This window comes from Synchiropus splendidus, chromosome 14 (genome assembly GCF_027744825.2).
Source record: "Synchiropus splendidus isolate RoL2022-P1 chromosome 14, RoL_Sspl_1.0, whole genome shotgun sequence".
NCBI classification, from domain to species: Eukaryota; Metazoa; Chordata; class Actinopteri; order Syngnathiformes; family Callionymidae; genus Synchiropus; species Synchiropus splendidus.
This window is the reverse complement of record NC_071347.1, coordinates 12,850,449-12,864,200: the sequence shown is the minus strand read 5'-3', so window position 1 is coordinate 12,864,200 and position 13,752 is coordinate 12,850,449. Positions and strand designations below refer to the sequence as shown.

Genomic DNA, 13,752 nt, shown 5'->3' with positions numbered 1-13,752 from the left:
AAAAGTATGACTTCAATCAAAAGCAAACGAGGAGGGCAATCTGGAAAATGTACTGTACAATTATATGTTTCCAGTCTTTCTAGTCATATTTTTTTATTTATCATACAACTGTCGTTAGATTTGAAGTATAACATGTAAAAACTGCTTATTTCAAAAGAAAATACACACTTTAGACACAATTTGCGTGCCTATATTCATACTCAGTACGTCTTTCAATGTAATAAAAATCTGCATGTCTATACAAAACCGCTCCACTCGATGTCACTGTTTCCTTTCAGTTAACCTGAAAGCACGATCTCGCCTCTGTTTATTATAATACAAGCACAAACAATAATTTAATTAAAATAGAATTTAGAGTAATATATTTCAAAACTCATTGAGGTATATTCATTTTTTTAAACTACACCAAATCAGAACAAACTAAGATACTAGATTACGATTTTTTTTTAAAAAGGGGGGGGGGATGTGTTATTCACCAATAGGTTAACGAATAAACTCAGTGTGGTTAATACGTTTATATCCGAGAATTTAATTTCTATGTTAGACAGCATCAATCGTCGTTTCTCTGAAATGTAAATAAAGGCCATCTGCTCCTGGACGTAAACACGAGTTATGAACCTCCCAGCTCACAGATAGCCCCGCCTTTTCAAACAATTCTGGTATTGTATTGGTCAACACACACGTTACGGCGCAGTCCTATTGGTCGACGTCCTTCCACAGCTCTTGATCCCGCCCAACAGACAGGAGACAAAAACAATCGGCATCTCTCTCAGCAGAACATAAACTGGACGGATAAAGTCCTCTAACGTACTAAACACGTTCCTAACGGCTCCCACACCGACGAGGGAGACATGGTTTCTCCTGTGACTGTGGTAAGTGTCAACTTGCTTGGATTCAATGCCAGATCGTGGCGCCACATTAGTCGCTAGTTTAGCTCAAAGATCACAGGATGATCTGTGATTACATCCTTCACTCGTTCGGTGGCTGTTGTCGGTGTGTATTTTATTTCAATATGAATGTGACGCCGTAAGGAAATTCATCACAGTCGACTTCACGATTTATTGTTCTTTAACATGTCCGGACAGTGTCTAAACCTCTGAGCTCCGCAATGTGTGGGAACTTTTACCCCCTGAATATTTATCTCGACAATGACAACGCTTCCCCGACTATCGTTATTCCACATGATGGAAGATGTTTCTCCTCAATTCCTAAATCGCCTACTCGCTCTCATTGAAGAACGTTGTCGCACGACGTCCTTTTTTTTAGGTCTTTTTTATTTCTCTTCTTGCGCGTGCGCAGTGTTGGCTGGCACTCATCATGACAACAACCTCCTCCGAATCTGATAATTCTGCAAAACAAGAATCTCTCTTGGCTGCTGTTTCTGTGCATCTGTCCTGAAGGAGATCCACATGAAGCACCGCCTCTGTGGAGTGTGATTTTATTGCTGCAATACAAATACTAAACTAATAAGTCTTGTAACTAGGCAACCACCCAATGTATGTGACACTAAAATACACCCCACTGCTCCTGTTCAGTGAAGGTATGCAGCTGCCTCATACTCCTGTCCTTTACTAAGAGAGTGGATGTCTGATTCTCTTATCGGTATGAATATATATTTTAAGGTAGTTGGGCAACTTTCCTGAGGTCATGTTTCAGGGTCGAGTGAGGCCGAGCCCTTTCTGCTCCAGCTGCTGCCCCTGCGACGTAAAAGACTGCATCAGAAATTGAGATATTAATGTAATGTCATATTGTAACCGGTAACTCCTTCACACCGCCAGGGATGGATTTGAGGTGTTGTCCAATTGTGCCAGGCCTGAACAGAAAGAGGCTCCAAGACAGCTGGGATGTTATTCAGACACAAATTCTTCACTAATTCAGCCTCATAAAACCTGATATTCACATCTCGGAGCGCACTAATCTGAAGCTCATTCTCTCTTGTGTGGATGAGTGTGAAATTAATGGGATTTGACTGGGAATTTATGATACCGCAATTGTCGCTGGGTTTTATGAGACAAGGGCCAAAGGGGTTTCACACACATTCAGCCGCAGTATCTGATTTAAACACACATTTTATCTGCAAACATATCTGTGTAAATCAAACAGGACACGCTGTAGACATTTAATCCTTCTCGTATTTACCTGAAGCGTGATGGTCCTAAAAACAACGTCATATGACTCACAGCTGTGTCCCTCAGAGTGATACTTATGTTACACTCCCCATCTGCCAAATTGTCCACAGGAGGAGGCTACACATCCTTCATATGTCTCATGGATCAGATTTCACATACGCACAGTGGAGGTGGCGCAGAACTACCAAGTAGACGGTTAATCTCCTTGTGAATAGGTTGTTGTAAATAGTTTGTAATTTAATGTTACTACAGTATGTATATTGATACCGTGTTCTTGGGCAGTGAGCCATTTCAAGCTTCGCAAGAGTATGAGAATGAACATTCAGGCTCACACCATGGAGCTAGAAGTGGTGATTTGAACTGGTTGTACAAAAAAATTTTGGACACTGTGCTCATCTGTATTTCTCTTATTGCTGCTCATACCTCAACCAAGCTTCTCCCTGACAGGACAGCAGCCATAAATGTTGAGGCCGCTGCTTCTCAAGGTTGTTGTGTTTATCATTCAGTGGAACTGAGCGTAAATTCCCTCACATGTCTAGAGGTAATAGTGTTGTCTGAACTGCTATCTTCGGAGCGCACAGGGCTCTGTGAACCATGGTACTTTGGGCACAGACTAGATAGTTGTACTCATTTGCCTGAGTGTGGAACAGACTCAACTCTTGTGTTACCTAAGGAATGTTCATTTTGAGTAGAGAACATGTCCTTTCCTGAGAAAAAGTGAGGCTTACACTGGGTTTTGTTTTCAGCGTGAATGAGTGGAAAAACAGGACAAGAGATTGACACATTTTGAGGAGCTCAGACAGCATGTGTTGAAGCGTAGATGATTTTAGCTGGAGAGGGCAGAAACATGTAGAAGAGAGACAGAACTGGTTAAAGAATACAGATAGTAGTTAAAAGGAGAGGAGGATGACAACCAGCGAAGGTCATGGATGAAGTTAGGAGGACGTGAAGAGGATAGGGATGACTAGGGAGCTGCCCGACTTACGGTGCCAACTTGTGATGGGAAATTTTTGCTGGTGTGTTTATGGAAATATTTTGAGCTACAGCCTGAAAATAGCGGGCCGTGGAAATTATCTTGGACTGTTTGGATGGCTCAAGTGCACTACACAGTTCTGCATGTCCTCCTCAGCCCAGTTGCATCTTCTTACCAACGCATCCCAAACTTTGCCTCATGTTTGTTGTCCTGCCAGAGAGCTGTGGTTGGTTCATTACATCCTTCACCAGACAGATCTTTATCTGTGTCTGAGGCAACTCTACAGATTGATCCGTTCCAAACCACAGACACTTGACACCTTTCCGATCTTTCCTCTGTCTGCCGGTTTTGGCTCCTCTCAAGGTGATTTTCCTCTACGCGGATAATGCCAACAGACACCTGAGACTCCTCATACCACCGTACTAACAAGCTTGTGAACTCATCTGCAACAACAGTCAGACTTCTTTGTCAATGTTTTTCAAGCCTGAAGTTGTTGTTTTATGCTTGAAAGAAAGATGAATCCAGCTCAATAAAAATGTCCCCAAGGTGCCCCGACACACTAGTTGGTTCCTAAAGAGCCGACCAAATGTTTGATCCTTCAGCTTACCTTATAACACCATAATAGCTATTAATAACTGCCGTGCTTGTCGCTACTGTCCGTCTTGGTGGATTATATGAGCTGTCTCGCTCACAAATGGGACGGTGCAGTGTTGCCCTGAATAGTTCAGGATGCACTTGAGTGGAGGAACAATAGTGGCTGCGGCCGAACAGGATGTGCAGCCATATAGAGAGTCAATAACATCGTAATTTAAGCCGCTCCAAAACACGTCATGAATTTCAGTCATGCTTACCAAGCACTGTGGACGTATGCTCAAATGCGGTTTGGCTGAGAATCTTTGCAACTCAAGAGCAGCCAAGATCAGAGTGAGAAACTATATTCAAAATGTATATAGGCACTTAAAATTGTATCACCCAACATATTCAACCAAACCTCAGCATTGCTAAAGACGTTCATCATATAAATGATAAATATGGTACATTTTATCATTGAATTAAGTTTGGCACATGATAGAGATATAAAAAAAAAAGAAAATCCATTACAATTGAGTTTCTAAAAATGGTGCTTAAACGTGTTCAACAACTCCACATTTAAATATCGACTAATAAAAAATGCAAAGTACAAATTTGAAATTCAAACTTGGTGTGACATATTTCGGAGTTTGCAGGCAATGGGCTGCATTTGGTCCTGGGGCCACCTGACTTTAAAGTATGTAGTATTGCGCAGCAGAGAGGGAACACACAGAACCTAAAAAAAACATTTGGCAAACCGACCCAGTTGAATGTAAATCTGAGTAAGCAAAACAGCCTGTGCGCCACACCACATTGAAGCCAGGTCTTATCTGTGAAAGCGCTGCTGACCTCAACCTTGGCTGTTCCCATGTTGCTTTCCTGCTGGAACTCTCGTCCTGTTTCCACCCTAATTAATACAGTCTTGATACTGACCAGCCTGACTGCATTGGTCTGCTTTTATTGAGTTAAAAAGACACGCGGGAACAGGCGAGCGCAGTTTCATTAAGCGCATAATGGAGACGGCCAGTCATTTATTCTTCATTACAAAGTTAAATGAAGTTCATCCTGAATGAGAGCAGCCAAATGAACTTGTTAGCAAGAACTTCTTCTCAGGGTGGTGTTTTGGAGGACAGCAAACCTGAACGTGAGGTTGTGTCACGTGTTGCTTTTGTTTGCTACCCTGCTGTAACGGTGAAGCCAGATGTCCAGTGTAGGTGTGGGGTCACTGGATCTTTGTTTTCCTTTGTTGCGTGGCTCAGGCGGAGGCCTTCCCTCCCACGGGTTCGCTCATTGTTCCTCACCTCGCCACTGTCTTACATTCACTTTTTCTTTGTTCATCTGAACCCACCAACCTCCCTCACTCGCATCCCCTCCTGGTGGATCATCCGCTCTTGTCTTCTACTGGACATCACATCACTTGTACACTTTATGTTTCTCTTAAGCACATCAACATACAGCTCTCATCTTCTCAACTGCAGCCCCTTTACCTCCCCCTCCTCATTTCTCCTTCAGTGAACTCTCTCACCGCGTTTCCCAGAAAACACAAGCTCTCTTTTCTTCTCCCATGCTGATTCCCTGAAGCAGCTTTCTGGCTTTTTGGTGACCCACTTGGACCGTGAATATTTGGACAGCGAGAGATATGACTTGAGTGGCAGTCAGAGGCTGAAAACGTTGGGCAACCCCGACAAATAACTAGCCGCAAGGCTGATGAGCAGTGAAATGAAAAGAATCAGCAAGATAAGAGGTTTCAAAAAGGGGTCACATGGTGTCATTTTCATTTCCCCCTGCTGTCTGTGTTTTCTGCTGAGTTTCACTTGGGCTGCGATCACGTGCGTGTCTGAGGTACTGATGGAGGAGACCACACAAGCTGGCGTTTCCTCACACAGCACACGTTATTCACCCAAATAAGGGGAAGTATTTTATGTTGAAGGCTATTTTAAGGCCTGGGAATCTTTTCCTCGCCTCTATTGTAAAGCAGGTCAAATGACCAGAGGTAAAGTTTGCCCAAGTCCTGGTGACGCAACATAAAGTGCATCTAAAACTAGATCACTTCCAGATTCACTTCAACTTCAAAATCATGACCTACTTAAACATAGCTGCAGATACTATTTGAAAGAAGCAGAGATTTGTATTGTAATTTCTATTGTTGCCATGGCCAATGGCGTTTGCTAGGATGCACAGGCAGAAGCCACGACTCGCAATTTACTTTGGATCTATTCTTGTGTTTCAGGTCAAGAGCGAAGGCCCTAAGCTGGTGCCGTTCTTCAAGGCCACCTGTGTTTACTTTGTCCTGTGGCTGCCCACCTCCAGTCCGTCCTGGTTCAGCGCCCTGATCAAGTGTCTGCCCATCTTCTGCCTGTGGGTGTTCCTGTTATCGCATGGCTTCAGCTTTCTCGGAGCAGACTCTGGGGCCCGCAAGATCTTGGCGGGTCTCATCTTCTCGGCGCTGGGAGATGCCTTTCTCATCTGGCAGGAGCAGGGATACTTCGTCCACGGTAAGAACTTAGTCCATTCCAGTGTTTGGGGTCCAAAACTCATAAAGACAAGTCATGGACTTTTACTCTACTGACATCTACCGGTCAAATTGTCTTGTCGATACACAAGCACCGAGTTCTTAATCAGGGTGCCCCACAGCTTTTTCTCAAGCCGAACGGACCCTAGAAAGATTCCTAACGTAATCCCTCTCTCTGGTATTTGACCTCCTTGCTAGATGTTCCTAAGAAAGTGAAAAAAAGAGGAAACAACGTGACCTATATAAGACGTCATCAAACCTCCTCCATCTTCAGCTCTACTTCAGGAATCTGGCAGATGGCAGGACTTGTCAGAAAATCCCACGATAAGATCTGAATGCAGCCCCTGAAATCAGCAATGCAAAATATCCTATTTCAAGGCCACGCTGTGGCAACACAAAGCACAATAGATGAGGGACAGGCAGGTTTGTGTTTGTGGTTGGGAAACCTCGACTCATGGCCACAGGTGGAAAACTCTAGCTCCAGTGAGTAAAAGTCGCACCATTGTTTTGCCTTTATCTTTCACCTGAAGTACAAGGCCGTGGGAGCTACCTTCAGCCACGGACCTTTGTTCTGCTGTGTCAATATGCCCTCTGAAGTTAAGTAAAAGACAACAGGAAGTAAATAGCAGGAAGCAAAAATAATATATTAAATTGTTTGCCTTAGTGTTGTGTTGGGTGCAGGCATGTGTTGTTGTGCGCTCTGGTAAAGCCACTAACACCCTGCACCCAGTGATGGGTTCAAAATAGAGCCTCCCTTGTTGAAGGACGTCTGTAGAGGGAGTTTGGATGTCTCCACCTGTCCAGGGGAGTCCCTCACCATCACCCCAGATAGCTGTGGTAGCCCCCCTTCACTCCCCCCACCTTGCTCACGGTGAACACATTCTCAATTGTAAGGCTTCACATAGTGACGGTCATCAAGTCAACCTTTGCATCCGCATGTGATCCCACAAGGTACGTCAGTAAGGGTGTAAGAAAATATCGATACATATCACAATTCCGCAATATCGTATCCATATTTTTGCTGAAGTATTGCAAAACTTGATTGTGTGATATTGTCCTGATATTTTAAGTTGTTTATATTGATATTTAATCCATAGCTACTTGGATATGCTGCTGCATTTGTGACGTGTGTAACACTATTAACGGAGCGAGTCATTCCGCTGTTGTTCTGTCTCTGTCTCTCTGGACTAGACCTTGTTTTCATGCACATGATATTGTATGCATTATCTGATTTCCCCCCCCAAAGTGATGGTTGTCATTACAAAATATGGCTGGATTAACAGTATTGCTATCGTATCGGCAACTTCTCTATCGGGATACATATCGTATCGCAAGGTGCCAATACGCAGCCCTAATCACAAAGAAGGTAACAGCTTTCCATGGTCACCCCAGCATGACATTTGTCAGTACGTGGTGCCTTAGAAGGGAGAATGTGTTGCTACCATATTCAGGGGCCACATACAGTAACATCCGATTTACGACCGGGATCGGTTCCGACCAACTGGTAGTATGTCGAATTGGAAGTGGAATGCCATTCTAAATAGCCGAGGCGAGGGTTATAGCTACTACTGTGGTGGTAGATCACTGTGTTAGAGTGAGATGCTGGGATACTGTGCTGCCGTAACTGTCGTATGCGATGCCGGGCTGCTACGTGCTGCAGTGCCAGACATTGAATAAAAATAAAATAAGCATCTGCTGGCCGTGGTCGTAAGTACGGGTGGACGTAAGTCGAGCAGGTCCTAAGTCGGATGTTACTTGTATAGGATAAGACTGAACTACTATCCGTCGAGGCTCCATCAAAACTCAATGGATCTCCTAGTTTGGGTTGACTGGTGTGATGTTGCTTCCGAGGACCTGGCAGAGAGATTCTGACAAAGGTTCTGAAAAAATCTGTAGCTTGACTTTGTATTTCTGCAGCTTAATTACAGACGGGATTCATCTTTGTCTCGCCAAACGAGCCTCGGGAGTCTTATTACATCGATAACTCTGAGGCCACAGGGGCAAATGCCAGCTCCACTGGCTTATTGAATTAGCTTCTAATATCCCAGGGAGCTCTGATCCTTCAAGAGTCATGGTATTGGGCTTGGATTTCTAATTTGGTTCCTATATGGCAATGACTGGCGAGAGCATTCCGGCTGTCATAAACGCCTTATCTAAAAGATTAACACCTTTTGGTTACACAAGGCTTGCTGATGTTAATCCAGGCACTTGTTGATTCAAACAGATTCAATCGTTCATAACGCTGTTCTAAAAAAGTAATGTGTACAATGAAGTCAAATTCTGAGTCTTAACCACGAGACCACCAGTGACGTTAGCTTAGCAGCGCTATAGGATGTGAAAGTACAACAGCAACACATTTTATTCCCTCAGTCACATGAACATTTTACTGATTTCATTGTACACTAAGTCACGATATCAACACTGTTCATTACAAAATGCTGGTGAGAGCGCAGTCGCTCTGTCAGCCACTCATTTCCACCATTTTTTCTTTTTATCCTCTCTGTAAATTCCAGACTATAGAGCACAGTGGAATATTAGTGGTGCTGTCTGCGCCGTAGAGAGTTAGTGGTGCACCCGCCTTAAAAATGCGTGAGAACTACTTCTATACTAGTTTGAAAAACAAGGTCCAGCATCAAAATAAACTGGGCAACGCTCCGAACTTGAATCATGAACCCCTCGCGTCTTTTATTTACATTAAAGCGCTCAAAATGCGCTGTTGCCCACTTGGCCAACACCACAGCCAGTCTCAGCTGCTGCTTCTCGTCTCCCGTCCTCCAGGAGATGGACTCTGTGGGCGGAGCTGTGGACGTTTTGAGCACTTTAAGGTCAATAAAACACCTGGGATTTCATCGGTTTGATGTGACGAGGCTCTATGTTTTGGCAGCATGACGCTCTTTCGACTGTAAAAATCTATTGTTGTATCAGCTGCAGACCAGATAAAAAGTAGCGGCTAATAGTCCACAAATTGCAGTATTTATTTAGCGATATGTTTAGAAACCATTTTTATCATTTGAAATATCATTGATCGCTAGATTGCACAGCAGGTGGCAGCACCTTCAAAACAATCCAGATAAAAATCATATTTTAATTTCTTTATTTGTGACTTTTTATTTGTTATCGTTGCTCCCCCAGCAACATTTAATATCATTTTAAATTGAACGTCCTGATAGTTGCTTATGTGATGTGATCTGATGTGCTCCGCAGGCCTCCTGATGTTCGCCATCACTCACATCCTCTACTCTTCAGCCTTCGGAATGAAGCCCATCAACGCTCATGCGGGGCTGGCGATCGCCGCCGTCTCCGCCGTGAGTTACTCCCTGCTCTACCCCTATCTCTCCGGCCCCTTCACCTACCTGGTGGCCGTCTACATCGCCCTCATCGGCTTCATGGCGTGGAGAGCGATGGCCGGGCTGCAGCTGGCCAACGACCTGTGGACCTGGACCAAGCTTTGCTCCTGCCTCGGCGCCGTGCTCTTCATGGTGTCGGATCTCACCATCGCCGTCAACAAGTTCTGCTTCCCCGTGCCCCATTCTCGCGCCATCATCATGGCGACCTACTACGCCGCCCAAATGCTCATAGCGCTGTCAGCGGTCGAGTGTCAGTATGCAGAGGTGGCCCGGAAAAAAGCATGAGCTCAAGGTGGTTCCCATGTGACCCTCATCTCAATTGTTACCATAGCAACTGGTCTACCACTGCCTTCACACGGATCTTGTATTTATAAGTGTGGTAGTCTCATCTGTCTTCCTCGTGTGAAGATATGAAGTATCTTCAAGTGGTCCAACAACAGTCCTACCTGGTCCGAGAACACCTCCCTGGTTACCATGGAGACCCAGCCTGCCTTCACTAGACAGGGGAATGCATGTTTTTGCTGATGCCATTATCACAGACTGACTCCACACTGACACACGAGCATAACTTCAACCAGCCGTCTGTGGTATATAGATATATATATATGTATAGATATTGCCTGGAAACCTTGATAAAAGGGATTTTGACTGAGGCCTCTGATAGCCCTGGAATACAGGGGTTATGTCAGATTCAGGTCCTATTCGTTTCAAGGACAACCACTTTCACCCAGCCTTGATCTGCAATCGTTGCGACATGTCTCCGACACACGAATACTATCATAACAAAGCGCTGATCTCTGCGGTATTATCAGTGTTCTGCCACCCCCCAGCTGCTCCGCAACATTAGCCCTGAAAACACCTTCAACTCCTGCTGGTCCAGTTCAGAAGAGACGTTCCGAGGGTGTGAGAGACACAGTGTTATGGTGTTTTTCTAGCGTGTGAACGCTTCACAATAGATGGTTTTGACACGTGAAAAAAGCTCGTCATGTGAGAGATCAGTTATCTTATTATGCAGAATAATTCCCTCTCACAGGACACTCCATCGACTTTAATCCTCTGTAATCTACCTCGGCTAATCCCAGGCTGATGGTGTTTCATCCGTTGAACTTTCACTTAACTTTCATCTCTTCGCCCTCTAATCCTTTTGTGTTGAATATTTCATGGTGAGGCAGGTATATATTCTGCTGCTCCGATTGTTACCGTTAATCCTGCAGTAATGTAGTGCTCATACTCAAATACCTCAAAGATAGATTCCACCCACCTAAAGAGTTATTGTGATGTTTTTTCTGAGGAGGTGGTTTCACTCTTTTCGCCTCATCAGAGAGGCCCAAACATCAGCCTCGAGGGGAATGATCTCAGCATGGGGTCGCACCATGGCTTCCTCCCAGTTGGTCCAAAAACCTCGCTCATAGACTTGATGTTTTGCCTCCTCGACTGGGATCAGTAGAGATCTAATCTGAGCCTCTCCCAGACGACAGTCTTCTGTGGAGAAAGCCAGTGCCCGCATTGTTCTTTCAGTCACTAATACAGTAGGTGACAAGTCAATAGAAAAAGTTGCCCTTTAGCTCAGCTCTTTCCTCGCACCAGGTGACACAAGTGTTGCGTGACACAACATAAATACTTGACACACTTATCTGGGCAAGGGGCTCACAGCCTGCGAGACTCAAGTTCAAACAGATCGCTGCTAGCTTTAGCAGCGTCAGCGCCCTCTCAGCCTTCTTCTTCTCTCTCTCATGTACACAGCGGAAAATGCTCAAACAAGTGCTAAGACACCATGATAATATCTGCAGGCGGAACATGGTGTAAACACATAGCTGTTTTTTAAAAGACTGACAACAAGAGGAGAAGTTTGACCTGTGAAAACACTTCCTCTTTTCTTAGTCAGCTTTTTTTTTGCGCCACGTGACCTGAGGGCGACTTGTTTCCGAATTGTCCAGTAAAACTGCTGCATCATTTTATGAGTTTTCAGCCGCAGGCTGAACAATGGTTTGGTCGATAATTCATTAAGCTTTATGCTTGGGCTCCTGCAGTCGTACAGATGCAGAGTTGTATCGCATCAAAGCGAAGCGGATTCAAGCAGGAGTCAGCTGCTTTGTGATGTTGGTGCTTAGATGGATTTATGCTCGGAGATTTGAGAAGTATGTGTGAGGCTGTTTCTTCTCTCCCGACCCCTACTTTCTCTGACTTGCATTCCTAGTTAGCATTAGCTTTCTTGTCTATTTTTTCTTTCAATTCACTTTCCAAACTCTTCATGATCTGTTGTAAATCTTCTTTCATCAGCCACATATTAAAACACAAAGGCAGAAGATTAAAATAATCACACGCCAGTATTCAACATGAATTCCTGTTTTACTTCACTAACCCCATGGTGGTTGGTCAAATCTTATCGGCCAAATAAGATAAGACTTTAAATCGGAAGAATGTAGTTGTGGAGTGCAAGAGCAGCTCGTGGATCAGCTCTGGCCGTGAGGAAAGGTTTTCACAGCGCACGCTTCGGTCTGGCGATACTGTGTAAGATGAAGAGGTGAAATATGACACACAGAAGAAGACTGGTCTTTCCATCCAGCCCTGTTAGCTGCCATCTTCCCCTCCTCCCGGCGCAGCAGGCGCATCACTTTACTGTAGCCTGTCAACAGTTCTGTTGTCCTGAGCTTTGTGTTGGCTGACAAAGGGGACCTGGGAGAGAGCAGGAGGCCCCCGGGGTTGCCAGACCTACACCTGCACAAACTCAACCTTAACTATAGCTGCTGACGTTTTAGCATGTTTTACGCTCAACCTTTTCTTGGCTGCGACTCTTTCTGGGAAGATAGGAAGCTAAGAGCAAACATTATTTTGATCAAGTTTGAGAAATATTGTGGGTACCAGTGAAGCACCGTGATGATTGTCGTTGTTGAATTTCTTTATTTTTAATTTGGCCTTTATTTTTACAGCTGTTTGCCCACACATTTGTTCATCTGTTATTAAAAAAATATTTTTTTTTTTTTTTTTTAAAAACATGTAAATGTCTGATAGAACTTTTTAGAGTGTTAAATTTTGTTTAATTATGTCAAAAGCACCCTTAGACAATTCTGTTTAAATTTGTAAAATACAACTTTATTGGAACTTCAATGTGGAAACACTGGGTGAACTAGAAATTGAGCAAATCCGAGCGTCAAAAATTAGTTTTTATTCACAGATCCGAAGTCAGTTTTTAACAAATAGAAGGCAATACAATGAAGATCGGATTCATTGCAGCTGTAAGATTCAACATCAAACAACAACATTCAAAAAATCCCCACTTCCCCTGTAAACCATCGCTCAGATTGCACTTGTTTCTCCCTTATTCAAAAAATATATTCAGCTGGTGTCTTTGCTGTGACTGACAACGTCAGTATGACTCAAGACAATGGCATGAATCACTTTATTATTCCTACTGTGATACCATGACTCGACTATTTGCTGCACTTTCCTGCACTCCCAAATAGGGACTGTCATGTTCTGCCTTTTAAGTATTATTCTCATTTTATTTTCCTCAGATGTATTTTTGAAAACAAGACAGTAATGCATGGAGTTAACTCTCAACTTGTGTCACAGTTTGTCGTCGTATTTTAAGCTAAATTTGACTCCAACTGATTTGTGTTACGATATGCTGATGGTCCTGAAACTTTCACTTAGTGATCTCATGATTTTTAGACTTGGACTAGTGTCTTTGCTGTAGTGAAACTGCTATGAATGTGAATATCTAGTAGAGAAATAAATGCAAACGCAATGCAACTTCACCAGGCCGGTCTCGCTCGCCTCATTGTTTGCTTTGTGTTTCTCAGTGCCGTGGAGAAGTTAGCGCAATCGAAAGGTCAGCTGGTGTTTATAACACTAGTTGTTTCATGTTTCGACAGAGGCTGCTTAACCTCAGTCATCGGGGCTGAAACAAATGGAGGACAACAGAGCCATGTTCCGGTGACTTCTGTGCTCAGTCGTGTGAGCAAAGACCCAAGTCATTCATTCATTTTCTTCCTCTTAAAACCTTAAGAAGGGGACTGGTCCCCACAGAGCATACCAAACACATCAATTATTGATTCATAATCTGCATTAATGTGAGTCAACTCAGCATCATAGTCCTTCTGACTAAAGGGCTGGTAAGCAAGCATACAATGTTATAAAAAAAAACAGAAGTTTATCAGTCAAATAAATGCTCAAAGTGGTGTTTTTTTTGTTGAGAAATTAAGCGTAGTCTTCTCTATA

The 13,752-nt window shown here is 43.8% G+C and overlaps 1 protein-coding gene across 1 annotated transcript; it reads left to right on the top strand.

Moving 5' to 3' along the window:
- Nucleotides 1–722: 722 nt before the first annotated feature.
- Nucleotides 723–13,289, top strand: tmem86a (transmembrane protein 86A). The gene is made up of 3 exons (XM_053885079.1): nucleotides 723–872; nucleotides 5,903–6,167; nucleotides 9,389–13,289. Exons 1-3 carry the CDS (start codon nucleotides 852–854, stop codon nucleotides 9,814–9,816), a joined length of 714 nt encoding a protein of 237 aa, XP_053741054.1. The 5' UTR covers nucleotides 723–851; the 3' UTR covers nucleotides 9,817–13,289.
- The last annotated feature ends 463 nt before the right edge of the window (nucleotides 13,290–13,752 follow it).

Excerpts from the sequence above, each read along its gene's own strand:
- tmem86a (XM_053885079.1), top strand. The coding sequence starts at position 852 with ATGGTTTCTCCTGTGACTGTG. Across the intron at positions 873-5,902 it reads TGGTTTCTCCTGTGACTGTG|GTCAAGAGCGAAGGCCCTAA; the intron begins GTAAGTGTCAAC and ends CTTGTGTTTCAG. Across the intron at positions 6,168-9,388 it reads GCAGGGATACTTCGTCCACG|GCCTCCTGATGTTCGCCATC; the intron begins GTAAGAACTTAG and ends TGTGCTCCGCAG.